This window comes from Mugil cephalus, chromosome 18 (genome assembly GCF_022458985.1).
Source record: "Mugil cephalus isolate CIBA_MC_2020 chromosome 18, CIBA_Mcephalus_1.1, whole genome shotgun sequence".
NCBI classification, from domain to species: Eukaryota; Metazoa; Chordata; class Actinopteri; order Mugiliformes; family Mugilidae; genus Mugil; species Mugil cephalus.
Window position 1 is genome coordinate 5248968 of NC_061787.1, and position 20156 is coordinate 5269123.

The 20156-nt window shown below is 42.7% G+C and overlaps 1 protein-coding gene across 2 annotated transcripts in view; it reads left to right on the forward strand.

The window, feature by feature from the left end:
* stau2 (staufen double-stranded RNA binding protein 2) overlaps positions 1–20156 on the forward strand; it is a 114109-nt gene that overhangs the window by 36352 nt on the left and 57601 nt on the right. For both annotated transcript variants that reach the window (XM_047567903.1, XM_047567904.1), the window contains exons 8-11: positions 8233–8445; positions 9109–9246; positions 14011–14139; positions 19412–19469. In XM_047567903.1, the coding sequence (XP_047423859.1) occupies positions 8233–8445; positions 9109–9246; positions 14011–14139; positions 19412–19469 (538 nt within the window). The remainder of the gene's footprint in view (positions 1–8232; positions 8446–9108; positions 9247–14010; positions 14140–19411; positions 19470–20156) is intronic.

A 20156-nucleotide genomic window follows, 5' to 3' on the forward strand; every position in this document is an offset into this window, starting at 1 on the left:
GGGGTTAAGTTCCTTGCTCGCAGCTTTAGCTTCGCTTAGCAACATTCCTCAGGACATTAGAGGGAATCCTACCGCTGCTTTTATTTCCTAGCTGCTACCCCGAAACGTTTCTGCATCTCCGAAAACCTCGCGTGTCCTCATATGACCCGCTGCTGGTTTCCTTCTCCTTGGCTTTCACCATATCTCAGCTGACTCATCCAATATTCTCTCCTTCACCCCCCCCCCCACCACCACCCCCCAACACCTCCCTCCCCTTCGCTTCTTGCGCTCTCAGCAAGGTGCCAAAAACAAGGGAGGCTCGTTTTACCCTGCGGGCCCCCTCCCTTCCTTCTGCAGAATCCCTCCCTTCCACCTCTCCTACCATCACTCCCAAAAATCACACACACAGGGCAGTTGCATGTGGAGGCAAGGGTCACGAGGAGATGGGGAGGGGAGAGGAAATGGAGACAGAGAAGGAAGGAAGGGAGGTAAACTCTTCTCGCTGTGTTGACGTTGCTCGTGAATAAGAATTTACACAACATTCGGGAAGAAAAAAAAAAAGAAAAAGAAAAGAAAAGATCTGGAGAGCTGTTTAATCCTCCCTTTATCCTTCTTTGTTCTGAAATGCTCATCAGAGCATGACACGGCTGTCCTTCCAGGAACCGCTATTAATAATGCCTGCCAGCTAAATCTGGATTAATGTGATTCATTATCCATCGTGTCTTGTGTCACTGTCAGCAATTACGCCGCTTTCATTTTCAGTCGCCTCCAAATTGGAAGCGCAGAGCGAGCGGCTGTTTTTTTTTTTTTTTTTTTTAAAAGCCCGACCACAGCCGCATTCCTGCGAACGGCCTCTCTCCTGCAAAACTGTCAGTCTGGAGACAGGCTGTTCGGTACCGCCGTCTGATGAGCAGTAAATCAGCAAAAAAAAATAAATAAATAAATAAATATTCTCCATGTGCTTTCGCTCACACGTTGTCTTTCTTTCACCATCGTCTACGTCTCCGTCAACAGTTCGGCTCTGTTCTGTCTGTTTCACGAGTTTGCGCGCTCCCTCTCTCTCTGACAGCGGCGTCGAGCTCCGTTTGCCGAATCTGTTCACCGCCGTTTATAGGTTTTTCGCTTAATAGACGGACGTGAGAGTTTGTTTTCTCTACTCTGAGAGCTGGGACTCCTGCGCCACGTCGAGCCGAAATCGTCTGAAGGCCGGGCTGCGTTGAGCAACAGTCGACGCTTTATTGGGTTTGACACAACACGTGACGCCGTACAGCGAGACATCTGGATACAAAAGCCATTGTGGTTTTAGGAAAGCGGAGGGGAAGAAGAAAACCCAGCCCACAAGTGTGACTTAGAATAACACGGCCCTGCAAAGGTATAGGTTTTAGGAGGCAGAAAAATAAACATGCACCTACGTTGTGTCATCAGATTAAGTTGAGGTAGTTCCCAAAAACGAGAGTCATCCAAGAGAAACTAAATAAGAAAATAAATATCAGCAAATCATAAGAAACAAATGTAGAATGTGGAATTTTCTTTGCAATTTTATATAATTTCGATATACACGATATCCTTTCATCCTTTCGTTACGCCCTTGTGTTTCCACTGTAAAGTCACCTCGTCCATAGCTTGTTGTGAGGCTGCAGCGGCGCGAACCTCCTAAACGCGCGGTGTTTTGCAGTAGCTCTCAAAAAAAAAATGGGAAGAAATGGTCCGAGGAAATACATACACAGAAAATGCATACGAGCCAGACATAAGAAACTAATAAAGAAAACCGCAAGAAAAACACATCCCTATCCCAGGCTGACAGGAAGCCAACACACAAATGAGTCCATCTAAGCTTCATTACAGAATAGATTCTTTTTTTAGTTCACAAGAGACGGGACGGTTCTGTGTCAAGAGGCTTCCGCTGTTTCAACAGGTAATGAGGTTGTTATAGGAGCATCATAAATGTTTTTTATTTAAGAATTTCAGAAGAGGTTCAGTGACACTACTATGTAGTTTGTTACCTATGCCGATCAGGCATAACATTATGACCACCTTCCTGGTATTGTGCATCATCAGGACATGGACATGGGCCTCCTGACGGTGTCCTGTGCTAGTTAGGGCTGGACGATTATGGAAAAAATAATAATTTTTGATTGATATTGAAATCACGATTAATAAACAAAATCATTCATTGATTTAAAAGTATTTATTGAACCACCAAAACTCAACTTTAAATCTAACTTTCTGTAGCATAAATGTCACGGCCTCCGTTACCTCTCACTGGTGGGATATGGAGTGTCATTGTAAAGAGTGTCCTCAGTGGAGGACTGTGTTGACGCGCTTATTGGGTCTTTTGCTCCTTCAATACTTTGTCTTCACTTCATGGCAGAACTTGGTTAAATAAATTTGTCGTGTTGCTTTGTGGTGCAGAAACGACGACGCCACAAACTTTGCAAACAGTCTCCTTCTGCTCCACGTCCGACAATATGAATCCAAAATGTCTCCAAATGAGCGACGTTGTCCTACCTTTCTTTTCAACTAAAGGCTCAGACTGGCTTTCTGCCATGTTGTTAATCACTCGTTCCACAATTGATCCACGCACATCACACGTTTTTCTTCAATTGCAGTGTTTTCATGATCGTGAGAAGCCAAAATCACAATTAAAATTCGATTAATCGTCCAGCCCCCGTCCTGTGGTGTCTGGAAACGAGATGTATTCTGACAGTGTATTATGGTGTTTTATTTTCATGCTTAATCACGCGTTCACAACTTTTTCTAGTGGTTGAGAGAGGAATTAATGCAGCAGATTGACTAAGGATGGAATATTTTACTGTGATGATGAGTAAATATTGTAGAATAATCCCACACTAGTAGTAAAACAGGTTTACACGTTTACAGTGTCATTTATTTTGACATATTTATTCATTTTTAAACATATTTAAACTGCTGTATCTGTAATGTCAATAGCAGCCAGCTACCGTAATAACTGTAGTCTGGGTGCAACATTTTTTTTCTCATTCATGAAAAGCTAAATATGGGGAAACTTTAGGGGGACGGCTTTAGCTGGGGGACAGGTCATCAGAAACGGGGACTGTCCTCAGACATCTGGTCACCCTAAACAAACAAACCACCAACACGGCACCTTTTTTTTTGTTTCTCAATGAGTCCTCTTGTTCTTTCACTTCGTTGTTGGACCTTTCCATCTTCACCAAACCGTCGTGTGTTTGGAAGCGCTCCATAAAAATTGGTCCAGTCTGAAACAGTGTCTCGGGGCGCAACTGTGTAATCAAATACACCAGTTTGCTGGAATATTAAAAATTCTTATCATCTAGTGAATTTGGAGGCCATGTTAGTACCTTCTCTTGTCCTTCGTTTATTTTTAAGTTGTTCCTAAACCATTTTCCTGTATTTGCCGATGTCAGGCTGCATCCTGCTGGGGAGTGTCATTGCTATGTGGGTGTCCTGGAGTGGTCTGGTCTCGGTGGGTGCTTCATGTCCAAGTAACGTCTACATGAATGAATACCAGGTCAAAAAGCTTTAAACCAGAACATTGTATTGTCACAAGATGGTCGATGTTCTTTACTTCACCTGTCAGTGGTTTTAATGTTATGGCGGGTCGGTGTAAGAAGTTTTTTGAGAGAATTTATGGATGGTGCTGGCTGGTGTTATATCATGATACAGACACAACCTACAAAAATCTGAGAAAGACGTCTATACTGAACCGAACTCAATAGATCCTGGCTTCATTCTTCATCAGATAGTAATATATAAGGGATTAGACGGAAGTCTGTTGGTCTATAAGCCTATAAACCATCATAGCTGAGAGTCGCTGCAGATAGAAGAATTTATAAGAGCCTGGGAGATCCTTTCTGTCCCACTCCTGCCTCCATTTCTCTGCAGCTGAATCCCTCCTACCCTCAGTCACTGCACTTTCATCCTGTTGCTGTGACTTTGGGACCACGCATGATAAACTCTATGGGTCCATTAGATCTATTACCCTCTAACTCATTAGCTAAAGTTTGGCTCCGTCTCCTTCCCTGCAATGTCACATCCCCTGTACCATGTCTTCTTTGATGCGCCGAGAACAAAGCGTTCACTCCCACGCCGGCACACATGCACGCACCGCTGCACATCTCGTGCATCCTACACAGAACTGTAACGGTCACCTCGCATGTGAACGCCATGTTTTCACATCATCTCATCCCTGCCCTCGCCGGGGCATGAAATTACCCGTGAGTCACTGCTGCAGAGTGTCTGCTTTCCCATCCCTCCGCAACGATGAGGGTCGCCGCCACCCTGAAAGCCAGTTGGCTCATTTAATCCCCCCGTCAGGCAATATCAAACAGATGTCAGCATCAAAGAGGAACTAATCTATAAATCACAGCTTGTGTGTTGGATCGGAGGCTCCCTTTCCAAAAGGAGGACACAAGAGAACAGGGTCCGGGCCAAGAACCACCCATCTTACAAGAAGCAGCTTCCCTCAGGGCTTGTCCATCCACGGCTCGTCACAAAAGAGCCTTTCTTCCCTCTACCAGTCCTCACCATTGTCCTACCCTGCTCCCATAGCCTCTTCTTCCAGAGTACCTGAGTTCTCGCATGCACAGATCCTCAGACTGCTCGGGGTATTGATGTCTTTATGAGAAGCCCAAGAGAAGGCCCTCACAGGTTTGAAAAAGGAGAGACACGAAGAGAAAAAAAAAAAAATCAACATTGAATTACCCAAGGTTTCCTGTGTACAACCCGATCCTTGTCGTTAGGTGGGAGACAGATGTGTTTGTGTGTTTGTTTGCATGTGCAAGTGCACGCGTCCGTGCGCGTAAATGAATAGAAGCTCTGAAATCCCATCGGCGTGGTGCAGATCCCGTGTCGTCTGCCAGGAGACTGACTGCACTTCGTCTGCCGCCTTCCTGGGCCAAGAGTGTGTGACATTGTTTTGCGCAGTTAGACACTTTGTCTCGTGCTCTCTGTTGACGGTATCGTAAACCTGCGCGGGATGCAAGTCTGGATGCAAGTCTTTCCTCCTGTCGATGACTACGACTCGCGAATCAGACGAACAGATGAGTCGTACAAAGCGAGGAACTCGTCGAGCTTTTATTCTGTGGTGATTGTGCAAGTGTGTCACCTTGGAAAAAAAAAAAAGACAAAGAACGTTGCTATGGTTACACCACTTTTTTTTTTTTTGTCTGATTATTTCTAGAAAACAAATAACCTGCAAATGTGAAGCCAATTTGTGACAACGGTTGGGATTTCTTTACCGATCAAATGAAAAAAGTTTAGACTTTAAATTCAGTTCATTTAAAGGGACAGTAGATGTTGTCGTCTATATTTAGTAACCGATTTGGCTCCGTCCTAACGTTACAAAATCCACCTTCCAGCACCTTTAAACCTCATTAAATTATTCAAACTACATCTAATTGGTTTAAACCAATGTGTAAATTGGCTAATGTGCTGTTTGCGGAGGCTCATGCGCTTGGACGAGCGACTCCCTGGAGTCTCAGCTCGATGCCTGACGTCGAAAAAGCTGAAGTGAAACATGAGGCGTCTGGCTAGAGTCAAAACAACCAGCACACCCACATGATGCGTGTCGTAGCCACTTATCCGCCGGGATTTCTTCTTTCCCGTAACTTAAAGAAATTGTTTATCTTTGTATGTGTTTCTGTTTGAGGCGATTCTGTGCGAATCCTTTCACTGACGCAACAGTGTTGATGTTTTGGTCGCCCCCTCGCTCAAACCACACGAGCTGAACGCTTGCACATGTTCCCGGTGATGGACGAGGAGAGGAAGTTTGAATGACTGATTGCTTGAGCAGACATCTTCTTACTCACTGCAACAGCATCTGAGCCTCGTCGGGCTGCCGGCGTGCAACCAAAAGCGCGTCTGCAGCTCACATCCACTTTCTCCAAGTGACATAATCTCAGCTGAGCAGTGGCCAGTGATGCGCTCAGTGTCATCATCAGCACCGTTGACACAGTGAAGAAGTTCAGGAACGAGATGCCTCGAGTCTCGTTGAATGTTGTAATGTACAAGAAAGCTGCCATGTTCCATTTCCCCTTTCTGGTGATGAGCAAAACCAGAGTCTCCCCGAGTGGGAGTGAGTTTGGCTTTGGGCAGCTTGTGCTCCAAGGCTTGTCTAAAACACACGTCCTTACATAGTGTATACACACAAAGAGTCACTGTGCGGGAATGCTGACAGGTTAGCACTGACAGCAAACGTGGGGCCAGTGTCGGCCGTGTTACGAATTTAAGTCGCTTGAGGAATAGTAGCTCGGGTGTTGAAACCTGAACATGATAATTGTAATAAAAGATAAAAAAAAAGTGTGGAATCAAACTTAAAAGCGAGCAACAGCAAGTTAACTACTTTATCTTACACCGATCGTGGCATTTGAGCGACTGTGAAAGTGTGTAGAGGTGGTTCAGACGTCAAAGTACCTGCATCTGGATTAGAAAACAGGGCTGGTGGACTAATATAGACTCGGTGCACAGAAAAGGTCAGAGCTGTCTCTATCTCCTCAGGAGGTTCAGGTCAATTAATATCTGCCGGAAGCTGCTGGACATCTTCTACTCTGTGGTGAGCGTGGGAGGCTAAGAAGGAGGAGGACACCTCTGGGCTGGACAAACTGATACTTAAGATGGACTCTGTGGTCGGGACAGAGCTGGAGTCTATGTATATATATATATAAACGGTATTATGTATTTAGACTTTAATGATCCACAAGGGAAATTGCTTGGTCATAGTAGCTTAGTTGTTGCAAAAAGGTGAGCTGTTATACAGCTGGAATAAAAGAAGTTCTGTAGCGTTCATTATCTTTCATATCCGTTTCTATGCCATGAAGCTACTGGACGCCAAATTGCATAACTTGCATCTCCAAAACACCAACTCTCCTGGTCTGCAGTGGCCTGTACCAATCCCAAAGTGGCACAAGGAAGGAAAAGCAGAGATTCTAACAGAAAGGTATTAGAAAAAAACCTTGCATCAGTTTGTTTTGCTCCTACAATGGCCATGTGAGCATCAGAACTGTTGCTCATTTGATGTATTACACATTTTTCCATCATATGTGTTGCTTATCCGGTGATCAGGACCAACCCCTTGGTGTTGGGATGGTCGTACCTTCGGTCTGCAGCAGCGGTCAGATGGTGGCAACATTCACAAAAATATCAGGACCCAGGTTTCCCAGAAGAACATTTCGTGGTAATGAGACAATCGATGTTATTCCCTTGACTTCATTGGTGGTTTTAATGTTGTGGCTGATCGATAAATGTTTATCCGTTTCTGAGCATTCAGTAATGAATTGATCTTTCCGTTTAGCCGCGTAGTTTCCGTGCTTTGGACTTTCCTGCCGAGTTCAGTCTGGTAAATGAACTGAGGCATTTGTTTGTGTGGGTGTACTTGTGTAACAGCAAAGTGGGTATGCGCACACACACACACACATTATCCTTTGTTTTGCCTAAAGTCTGCTATTAGTCTGCGTTGATGTGTGAGGCATCTGAGGAATGCTCAAGTTTCTGCCTATCGGTATAATCTGTTTCATCGGTCACTGGGTTCAAATCAGCTGTGTCTAGATTGCATCTGATTGCTACAATTTTGTGCTGTCTGCGCTGCAAATTAATCGCAAATAAGCGAGAGGGCTTGCGAAGGGGGTTGAGAAAATCCTAAGAAACACAACTGGAGGGAGAAAAGGCGGTCGAGCTCGGAACTGAAACGACATCCGCATTAGCCGAACATGTTCCTCTTGACTCGGTAAGTGTGTGAAACCTAATTCTCCCTCCAGCATGTTTTCATATATAAGGCTGGGGAGAACCCCGCCTGCTACACACACACACACACACACACACACACACACACAAACGCACGCACTCGCACACTGTTCTCGGACTTCACAGGAAGTAGATGTGATTGCAGAAGCATGACCTAACGCCAGCCGGTGTTTGTTTTAGGTCTCCCAGGTGACCAGAGGCTGGAGGAAGGAAACTGAACCTCCATCACTGGAGACCGTCATCTAGGAACATGTTACTCTTCATATGTGTGTTTGTGCGTCAGTGTTGTTCGGCGTGCCTTGTGTATGGATAACACACGCATATGGGTGGGTTGCAGTGTGACCGTCGAGAGCAGATGTTTTGGACCACCTGGTGTAGCTGCTTGCAGAATGTGCTGCACACACTCCCTCGCAGATATCCTGCATAACAAAAACACTTTATTTTTCCCCCTGTCGTTTGAACTTTAATTTATTTTTATTTGTTGAGCTTACTCCCATTTTCCTATAACATCACCAGGTGTTGAAGGAGAGCGGCCCCCCACACATGAAAAGCTTCCTGACCCGCGTCACCGTGGGGGATTTCTCCGCGGAGGGCGAGGGCAACAGCAAGAAGCTGTCCAAGAAGCGTGCTGCTCTGTCCATCCTGCAGGACCTGAAGAAGCTGCCCTTCATACCCACTGTGGAGAAACCGAAGACGCACTACAAGAAACGAACCAAGACCATCCTCAAGGTACTGCACCTGGATCGGGGGAAAGACGGTTTTCAATTAAAAGTTTCATGCAAGTTTGGTTTAGATGCGCAAGCTTTCGAAAACATTTCAATTAGCTGACTGAAGAGTTCACATGGGAACATGTGAACTTTTACATGACATTAAAAACATCTGATTTTTTTTTTATTTCTAATTTCCTGTGTTAACCTCCTGAGACCCCGGCGTCCTCATATGGGGACATTATGTTTTAGATTTGTTGCAGCTTCTTATTGTGCTTCATTTAGACCCGTTGTCCTCATAAGGAAACACTTTGGTCTGCCATGTGCTGCTAGCGAAGGGTCAGTACACTTGTTTATTTATGCTTATTAACTTTTCTACTTTGATATGATATGAAAATTTAACAAATTCACAAGTACACGTTTGAGGACGTTGGGATTTCATTGTTTTGGCATTAAAATTAACACTTCCAGTTCTAAGTTGATGCTCATTTTTTTGATACTTATTAGCCCTCCTAGTCCCAAATACCTAAAGATCTTAATCTTATCCTCAATAAGTTAAGATGCATTCCAAACAAATGCTTGAGTCTCATGAGGTTAACTGTGTATATACAGATCAAACAAACATGGCTTTTATAAGTTCATGAGATTATAGGAGTTGATCTTTTCTATCTTCTTCTCCTCCCAGACGGGACCTGACTATGGCCAAGGCATGAACCCCATCAGCCGTCTAGCCCAGATCCAGCAGGCCAAGAAGGAGAAGGAGCCCGAGTACGTGCTTCTCTCTGAGAGAGGGATGCCTCGACGTCGGGAGTTCATTATGCAGGTTACTAGCGTGTTTGCTTCACCTTTTCAGAAGTTGAGTCTGATAGCATGCCAGTTGGGTGTCATTGTGGGACACTGTGGTTGGTCGTTTTGGATCATTAACCCTCTGGAGTCAAGAGTATAATTGGCCATTTTTGACTACTTTTGGTTTTACCTTTATATTTCATCTTAAAACAGTTTACATTGCCTTGTTTGGTGCCTTTCTTTTCAGCACAACCTCACATGTGTCATTTTACAATTATTTTGTTAAATTTGACAAACTGTATTAACACACTGGACATAAATCCACACTAAAACCATAAAATGTGAGCGGGAAAAAGTTCGATTTTTAACTGTGATAACCACAAACATGTTTAATTAACTATTTTTATAACTTAGAATGCAAATCTAAAGTGTAAATTTCAAAAGCTAATGTATAAAATTTAGAAAAATAATTTGTATGTGGTTTGAGGTTGGCACTTTCTAGAAATGGAGATTCGACGATGCTGCGTTTTGTTGCTACGTTATCTTAAATTGGTAGCTAGAAATCTATTTCTTTTTTTTTTGTAGACAAATGGGAGCTTCTGGATTCATTTCAAACTGCAAACACAAACTTTTAATCACAAAACACCAAACAACAAAGGACATGATTGATTTTCTGAATGTTATTGTCGCGACCCTTTGGCTTCTAGCTCTCTGAGTTTTTGACGCACAGTGAAGAGAAAGACATCTTTGTAATCAGCAGCATCTCTGCTTTCATATGACACATTTGATGTTTGCCGTTTTCTTTACATCCCCATACAATTGCTTGGGGTTTGATTTGTGTTTTGTGTAGGTGGCAATGCCTGATAGAGGCTTTTAGATGAGTTTCTCCCTGTCATTTTGGTGGATTGCATTTAAATAGTTTATAGCATCTGACATTAGTTGGCCCTGTGTCTTTTTTTCCAGTCGGGTTAATTTTTGTTTCTACTTCCTGCTTCAGTTTCAACAATAGTGACTGAAAACCCAAAAGTCTGAGCTGTCATCAGCTTCTGTCTGTCGCTGTATAAAGTCCAAATCATTTAATTAGCCCGACACAACTAATTAATTCCGAATGAAGCGATCCCAGACCGAATTTTTGTGAGAGGGGAGCTTTGGGCTGGCGTCCAGGCCATGTTCAACTGGTTTATAATTAGAACATCTTGTCCCCTGCACTGTTAGTATCCTGGACCTCCCTCTCAATCCCACGTTATCATCTTTCTTTCCAACTTCTTTCTCTGTATTCACTCTTGAAGTTTTCTGTTTAGTATTTAGCATCTTTATAGGTTCAGTTAAATCTAAGAATAGGTGGAACATCCACCTTTACAGACACTGGTTTTATGCTATTAAGTTTCAAGTTTTCTGTCTAGTAAAAGCTGGTTATGACAGTATACAGACTGGGAATATAGAAGAAGGTGGTTGAGTTGGGAGCCAGTATCCATAACAGAAATAAATTTTGTTATCCTGTGGTAGCAGGAAGCTTTACTGCTTAACTTAAGTTTTGGATGCATCATTTGAAGCCATAGGAAAAACAGATTGTTACTATTCATCCTTTATCTGTCAAGTGTTGTCCTCGAGTGCCACAGCTTTCGTTGACCATTTTACCCAGAGGCCTGTTCAGATCTGGCATTTAGATCTGTTCACAGACGACCATCTTTAGGTACCTGCTGGTAACATGCGTCACCAGATCCAATCTCAGTTTGGTGTTCTGTGTGTAAAAAAAAAAAAAAGCAGACATCACCTGGGGTGCAGTAGACTATTTTAACAGCTGCTTTTTATGTGTGTGTCATGACTCTGGCTTCATAAGTTAAGTCACTCATCTCCGTTAGAGCTGCACAAAACTCAGATTACAACTCATATTAAATACTTTCATTCTATTTTTTGTACAATTCTTACTTTTTTTTTTAGTTAACGAACAGCTACAAAGCCTTTCATTACCAGTGATGCGTCACTCAAATCTGACTCTGTTTTTCCATTAACTAGTAATCTAATGTGTTACTCTTTCCAAACCACTAATCAGATTAAAGTTTCTCATCCAAGTCACTGTGCGTTGTACAAAAAGATGTTTTTTTTTTTGTTTTCTTCTTGCGTCTCGGGGATTGACGTCAACGTGACAAATCACGTTTCCAGCATGAGGACAACTTATGAGTTATACCACGCAGCGACACAAACGTAAACAACGATTTTGAGTTTGTTGTCAGCTGAAGACAATGATATTAAGGTTCACAGGTTTGCCTCCCCAATTTGCTCCTGGGTGTGGAGATTAGAAAAAGACAAAAAAAAAAAAACGTGCTTTCACAGCTGAGTCACCAAAAGTCTCCAAGAGCAACAGAAAAAGTTGCTAGATTTGTCACTAGTCGCTTTTTTGGAAAACAAAACAAACAAGAAAAAGGTCGCTAGAGGGTCTGAATATTCGCTAAATAAATATAATAAATAAATAAAAAAAGGTCGCTAGAGGGTCTGAATATTCGCTAAATAAATTTAATAAATAAATAAAAAAGGTCGCTAGAGGTTTTCTGAATACTTACTAAATAAATGTAATAAATAAATAAATAAAGGTCGCTAGAGGTTTTCTGAATACTTACTAAATAAATATAATAAATAAATATATAAAGGTCGCTAGAGGGTTCTGAATACTTACTAAATAAAACATTTTTTTTAAAAAAGTCTGTAAATTGCCTGGGTTAGGAACCTAGACACGTCAGAATATACCAGTGTGTGACGGGTGAAGATAAGCCACTTTTATAAATATATATATTTATTTATGATAACCTTATATTGTATATATTAAAATGACTTTTAAATTTTAAGTATCTAAGCTGCTTTTTAAAGGAGTAATCAGTAATCAGATTATTTCATGGCAACAATGCTCATTACTAACGAACGAAACACCACTTACGGTGCTTTTTTCCCCTTTCAGACGATCATTTATAATCGTGGTTGTATGTTTTTTTTTTTCCTGAATGAATGAGGCAAATCTCATTCATTGCACATTGCATTCCCACTACCAAAGGAATGTGGACACATGCGATCCAGACCACCTCCAAATGTGGTCAGAGATTGGATCTCTCAAATGCGATCTCAGCGCGTCCTGAGGGGTGTCTGTGTTTTACGCGATCTGATCTCAATGGAACGTCTGAACAGGCCTTAACATTCATGTCTCTGGAATGTGGTCGAATGGGCGAGAACCTGGTCCCCGGTGGGTTTTGAACCTTATTATTGATTAATAAAGCAATAAAACAAGGTCTGTGCACACGTGTTAGTCATTTTGCAAGTGCAAGATTAAAGCTTTATTTTTAAACAATCATGCATATATTATTGGATGAATGAAACCTTATTCCAGGTTTATACATAAACATTTCAGCCAGTGCACTTTCAGGACTGGAGGTATAGCTGCTACGGCTCAGAGTGGGATTTACAGGAACCACTGTAATATCAATCCAGGATTCCTCCAGTTGTTGCATAAAGTGCTTTATATCTGCTCACTCCTGCAGTGACATTGTGTGCAACCTGCAGCCTCTGCATGCTAGATTTTTGTGTAGCTTGACAACAAATGGGCCACGATGGGTCGCTTAAAAATATAAAGATATATTAAAGGAAAACTACTACTAAGATAATAAGTATCCAAAAAAAAAGGTGGAAGTTATTATATTATTGCTGACAGTGGTGCAGCTCATGTGCCCGGATGCATTAGGAAAATATGCATCAAATCATTCTGTAATGTGGATTTTGTAACGTGACTTTTGTAACGTCTCAATTTATTATTTATTTTGTTGTTGTTACTGTAATCCACGTGTGTTTCTGCAAGAGTCAACCCCTTCAAGCGGTTTGTTTCTCAGCCCGGTCCATTTTAATTTATGCACAACTCTTTATCTTTCCCTCTTCCTGTTCGTCTTTCTGTGTCTGCCTCTCTCAGTCAACCTCTTCCTCTTTGTCTCTCTTTCCGTAATCCTCCTCTTTCATTCGAAGAACAGAGCTTCTCTTAGCAATCGGGCAGTAATTCAGACCCAAACCTATTCTCCATGCCTCTTTGATACACACATTAGGCCCAGTGAGTGTGTGCGTCCTTTCGTGGAGTCCCCTCACTCTTCTAAAATTTCCACATTGTGTCGCCCCCCCTCCCCCTTCCTCTCGTTTAGCGGCTCAAATGAGTCTCTGTTTTCGGTTCTTTTTGTCCAAACCCATCACTAGGTACAGCAAAGGTTTGAAAACGTCTCTGAGGAGCCGGTCGCCTTTTTTAAAATTTAATAAAAGCACGTCTGTTTGTTTTAGTCATTTTGCAATTTATTGAGCCTTTCCTTCCCACTTGTACGTTGAGCCAGACCCCCCCTGTGCACTCATTCACAGCGGCCCGGCTGCTCGCAGGCTTTGGCTCCCAGAACGTTATTTGTACAGTGTAATTGTCTGTTTGGATAACATAACGACGTCTGATATTCTCTTGAAAATTTCTGCTTACATTCTGTGCGGACGGATTTAAATGTTAAATCCGGGGATTAGTGGGAAAACAAACACTTCACTTGGATTCTTTCTTGTGTCGTGAACGCTGTGCCGCACGGCCGCCTCTGTCCCCCCCTGAAAGTGAAAACGGGGAAAGGAAATGTAGAGTCACGACAAAACTCCCATTTAATGTCGCTTTTAGTAAAAAAAAAAAAAAGTGATTCATTATCACCAGAGCAGGATGTATCTCAGCAACCGTAATACTCAATTATCAGTCCGCGGCCAATAATACGTCTCCGTGTCTTTCATCTCATGCGTGTCTCCGTCTCAGGTGAAGGTGAATAACGAGGTTGCCACGGGAACGGGGCCGAACAAGAAGGTGGCCAAGCGGAACGCGGCCGAGGCGATGCTGCTACAGCTGGGATACAAGGCCTCCACAGCCCCACAGAGCCCCACCGAGGTACTGGATGTACTTCTTCTTCTTTGCTGCTGCTGCTGCTGCTTACGCCAACTTGTATATTTCATTTCAACTTTATATATACATGCCTCACACTCTGTTATGATGTGTAGCTGTTTATTTATTTTAATGGCAGATTAGTGTAAACGTAGGAGGTTTCTAATAAGTTTGTACGTTTTCCTGCCGTTGCTCGACGGGGACGAAAGGGAACTCCAGGGCTGAGGAGCATCTTACGATCATGTTTTTTTTTTTTTTTTTTTTTTTTAAATCGATCGTCACGAGTTACATAACATTAAGGCGCGCTGACTCCAAACCACAAATGTGTTTAAATAGGCCGTTAAATCCCAGATGACTCTCGGAGTCAGATTGTCTATAAATGGATATATGAAGTGTACGTCCGGATGCTTTCCAACTCTGTGATAGCATGTGTGGTTAACCACCATAAACCACATCCAGAATTATACAAACAATAAAGATACTTAAAAAAAAATGGAGTTAGAGGGAAGTAAAAATCTCAGAATACCCTCGGATGTTGGACATGGACATAGGTCTTTGGGTCTATGGGTTGAGGGGAGGAGCCTCTGTGAATCATCCCACAGATACTTGGTTAGTTTGGGATCTAGTGAATTTGGAGGCACCTTTTGCAGCTGTTCATGATTTTTTTTAAGTTGTTCCTAAACTATTTCTGTGTGTGTGTCAGGCTGCATCCTGCTGGAGATGGCTGCTCTGATCAAGGAGTGTCACTGCTATGGGGTGGGTGTGTCTGGTTTGGTCTAGGTGGGTGCTATACACTCACTTGCCACTTTATTAGGTACACCTGTTCAATCGCTTGTTAACACAAATGGCTAATCAGCCAATCACATGGCTGAAATTGAATGCATTTATTCATGTAGAGGTGATCAAGACAACTTGCTGAAGTTCAAACCGAGCATCAGAATGTGGAAGAAAGAAGAGTGACTTTGAACGTGGTGTGGTTGTTGGTCTGAGTATTTCAGAAACTGCTCACACACAACCATCTCTAGGGTTTAACAGAGAATAATCAGAAAAAGAGAAAATATCTGATGTGTATATGTTGATGTGAGAGGTCAGAGGAGAATGGGCAGACTGGTTGGAGATGATAGAAAGGCAAACGCAACTCAAATAACCACTGGTTCCAACCAAGGAATGCAGAATACCATCTCTGAACGCACAACACGTCCAACCTTGAAGAAGATGGGCTACAGCAGCAGAAGACCACACCGGGGGCCACTCCTGTCAGCTAAGAACAGGAAACTGAGACTACAGTTCACACAGACTCACCAACACTGGTCAATAAAAGATTGGAAAAACGTTGCCTGGTCTGACGAGTCTCGATTTCAGCTGCAACATTCAGATGTCAGGGTCAGAATTTAAACAACATGAAAGTATGGATCCATCCTGCCTTGTATCAACGGTTCAGGCTGGTGGTGGTGGTGTAATGGTGTGGGGGATATTTTCTTGGCACACTTTGGGCCCCTTAGTACAAACTGAGCATGGTTTAAATGCCACAGCCTCCCTGAGTATTGTTGCTGACCATGTCCATCCCTTTATGACCACAGTGGACCATCTTCTGATGGCTACTTCCAGCAGGATAATGCACCATGTCACAAAGCTCATATCATCTCAAACTGGTTTCTGGAACATGACAATGAGTTCACTGTACTCCAATGGCCTCCACAGTCACCAGATCTCAGTCCAATATTTCACCTTTGGGATGTGGTGGAACGGGAGATTCTCATCATAGATGTGCAGCCGACAAATCTGCAGCAACTGTGTGATGTTATCATGTCAATATGGACCAAAATCTCTGAGGAATGTTTCCAACACCTTGTTGAAAGTATGACACCAAGAATTATCTCAGTTCTCAAGGAAAAAGGGGTCCAACCTTTTACTAGCAAGGTGTACCTAATAAAGTGGCTGGTGAGTGTATATCTAAGTAACATCCAGACAAATGAATGTGTGGATAGAGCACTGAATTAACACATATTTGAAGGTATTTTTGAGGTAAATTTAGTTTTTGTGTCCAAAAACGTTGAAAAGGTGTGCGAATTTATTTATTAAAAAACAAACATGAACCTGTAACATAAAAACCTGATTACTATGAGTGCGCTTTTAAATTGAGAAGGTCGTGAAAGTGTTCTTAAAAAGGTACTGAAATTAACTTCAAGATTCCTGTATTCCCCTTGTTTGTACTTCGCAAGTATGGTGAACACAGTGCATTATGTACTGGTAAAATGAATGCATGTCAAACAGCTGATACGTAACACATGGCTTAATTAACGTACATATGTAACAACCTTAAAGGTCCGTTATGAGGAATTAATTGAGCCTATTAATTATTCACTGCTCCTGTAAATAGGACACGACAACACTCAGCTCATACAACCCTTTGGTTCCGCTACAAGGCAGAAAGCAAGATTAAAAGTCAGTTGTATTGAATACATTTGAGAACATGACTGACTCGCTCCTCAGCCAAATCAATGTCGAGATTTTTTCAATGAACAAATGAGAAGACATGTACTGCCGGCGGCAACGAATGAGTGATTGCTTGTGTGGTGAAAAAAAAACAAAAAAAAAGGAGGTTACACTGGAACGCCTTTGCTCAGAATTGATTATTCACCCACATCATATTATTAATATGTAATAACGTCCTATACTGCACATAAATGTATAGCAAGTAGGTCACTGTGCGTTATATAATTTTACTCCCACGTGAACTATCGTCAGGGCTGTAGGGACGTGTCTTTTCGCGCGCTCTGATGTATACGGGGCGATTGGGCCTGGAGGGCTGGTGCTGTCGGTCGCTGTGTAACTGTACTCAAGAAAATCTGTACCCTCGTCTCTACATGCCTATGCATGTAGAGACACAAAGATACCAGTCAATTCCAATCTATCGCAAGTTCCCAGAGCTTCTGACTTGTTATGTAAACTGTCAGCTCCCCTCAACGAAACCTCGACCAAGTGTGTTTTGGGAGCAAACCATTGATCTCCATCATCTTCATTCACCTCGGTGGTTTTTAATGTCGAGGGAGCAGAGTCGGATAGGGATGACGTTACGTAACCGTGCCCTCTGTAGAATGTTAATTGTTCCCCCGGCTGCTCATTAGTTAGAAGTGTGATCCTGCATATGTATTATTCAGGCAGCCGGACCGTACGGCTAAAGCATAGCTAAGCTCTCATCACTTTACGTATGCGTGTGAAGGTTCTCAGCCATCCAGGTCATGGTTTATATCCAAAAGGTGTCTAAAAATAACGAGGTAACTGGACTTTCTTGAAGACGCCAGAAGCTTGATGGATTTGTTTCTCCAACCGTCTGACAGATGGTTGGAGAAAGGAGGAGTAATGGAATCCATCTATGTCAATTTGAGATATAATCTGCCATCAATTTATAATATAGCCTTAATTTCTGTCCCCAAGAAGTTTCAACCTCATTCACACCTTGAAACCAGAGCTTCTCTCTGAGTATGTTAACCTGCACGTGAAAAAAATAAATAAAAAAGGACTACCTTAATTGGACTTTAACTGGACAACTTAAGCCCATGTAAACGCGTTACTCCAACTAAGATCTGAGTCCTCCTTATCCGATTAAAACACCCAAATAATTTTCTCCAGCAGGTATACGCCTTAATTGGACTTTAACTGGACAACTCGCGTCTGCATGCTTCACAGTCATAGAAAATATGTAAAAATGCTGTTTGAAATACCTAAAAACTACATAAATGCCTCGTGTTCTGTGTTGTGGTTTAACCTGAGGTGTTTCACATGGTTTGTTGTGTTGCCACAACGCAATAGTTCAGTTACTTTCCACTGTGTTAACACATTACCTCCAATGACGAAGTATCAAAAGTATCGGTATTTTGATTTGAGAATCAATTTTAGAGCTTAAAGACCTGGTATTGGAAGTATCGATATTTCAGTATCGATGTGAACATCACTAACATAAACATCCAAGAAAGCCATTCGCAGAGGAAGAAGAAGGTAAACAGAGCCGGTAGAAGAACCACCATCTATCTGCACCATAATTAGTGCGCACATTATGTACGAGATTAAAAAGCTGAGCTATTATCCATGTGGTTGTTGTTTAAGATGCCAGTCTGCTGCATGAATGACTCTTGTTTATTATATAATGTAATAGGTCAACCAGAGGAGGCTGTATTAAACCACTGAGACATATATCGCCACCTAGTGTTTAGGAGGAAGACCTGTTCCCATCAGTCCCGTCAGAAAGTCGCATTTTGCGCATAGCTTGATGAAGCTGTGCATGTAAATACACTGATAGACTGACAATAGCTTTATTAGAGCAGCATTCATAGGGACGTTGATTAAACATTCATTAACGTCAGGTACTGGTAAGTATCCAGCCATTAATTGCAATTAGGGGCACCAGTTTCTTCAAGAAGTCCTCTACAAGTCCAGTTGCCTTTTTTAAAGCGCCTCTTCAATCTCAGTTCTCATTTCCAAAGCTTCAACAGATCGTACATGCAAGCGTTGAACAACGAATATGCACTAATTGCTTGTGTTGTCAAGTCAAATGTCATTATTAGCGCTTGCGGTATTGGTTTATGTTTTATTTGTTAGCTCTGTAAGCCACTATGTTTTGTCGTCTAAGGTTTCAGTTAAATCAAAGTCTGCTGTCGTGGTAATAAGCAGCGCACTGATTCTCGCTGTTATGTCGTTTTGTCATTTCTGGTTAATCTCAAGAAAGGATATGCAGACAGAGCAGACGCAGCTTGGAAAACGTCTTCATGAGAGCCGGCAGGACAAGCTCTCTTTTCTTTAGATCCTCAGACAACCCTGAGCTCTGTAGCTTTTGTAGGATAGCTTGTCTAATGCCTCCCTTCTTTCTCTACTCTGGGAGCTCCCTTTGGGCTGCATTCCTGCTGTGGGATCGTGGGGGGGGAGTGCGTTTGTTTGTTTACAGCCGTGTCATCTCAGCTGTCACACTCATCAGAAATGATTTGATTCTGTTCGTGTCTGTGGTGCGCCTGTGTTGGGGTGCATGCATACCACAGAAGAAGAAGTAATGCATTCATTAAGAGCTTTTTTAGTTGGAGAACCCCCCCCCTTCTAATTACAGAGCCGGCCTAGGGAGACGTTAGGCTCCTTAGGCGTCCCCTCCTGTGAGCGCTCGTCTCTTTGTGGACCAAACAGTAGGAAGGAACTTGTCTGACATGCGTGAAGAAGCTGTCTGTTCAACAATCTACATCTCTCTTACACCCCCCCCCTCCCCTTCTCTGCTCTCTCTGCATCACTACAGATGGACAACAAAGGCTGGAACGGACAAAAGGCGTCTTTTACCGAAGCGACAAGTAACAGTGAGTATCGGCACGTCTCCCCGTGCCTCTTTCCATTTCCTCCTCCTCCTCCTCCTCCGAGGCTCTCCATCACTCCCTCCATCCCGCAGGTGGTTTTAGGCACCGAGATGGCCCGGCGTTTAATCTCTGTGACTGGTCAATGGGCTTCTGACTGTCAGCTTAATTGGCCGTGCGTCCTCGTGGGGAGCCTGCGAATTCAGGCTCTTTCACACAGGCTTACAGGGCCGGCACACAGAGGCCCTCCGGGGAGTCCCTCGCGGCCTTCCTGTGCAAAAAACATAGCCTTTCACTCAGGATTAACACACAAGCACATGGGGCTGCACACACACACACACACACACATAGTCTTAATCCTACAAATAGAGACACACACAGCATATGTTGATGTTTAGGATAAATATATATCTGCATGTCGACAACATTAGAAGCACATGAACTTTATTTATGCTCTCCATTAGCAGTATTGTCGTAGCATAACGTAGCTCCATCATGCATGTGACTGCGACTCTTTTCTAACAATGTGAACTTATGGCTCAAAATAGCCATAAAGAATGAAGGAGAGCTGCACATTAGATTAGAGTCTTTATTGTCATTACACGGTAGCATATAACAATATACATTGCACAACGAAATTGAGGTACAGCTCTCCCGTCAGTGCAACAGATAAATATTCAATAAATAACTAAA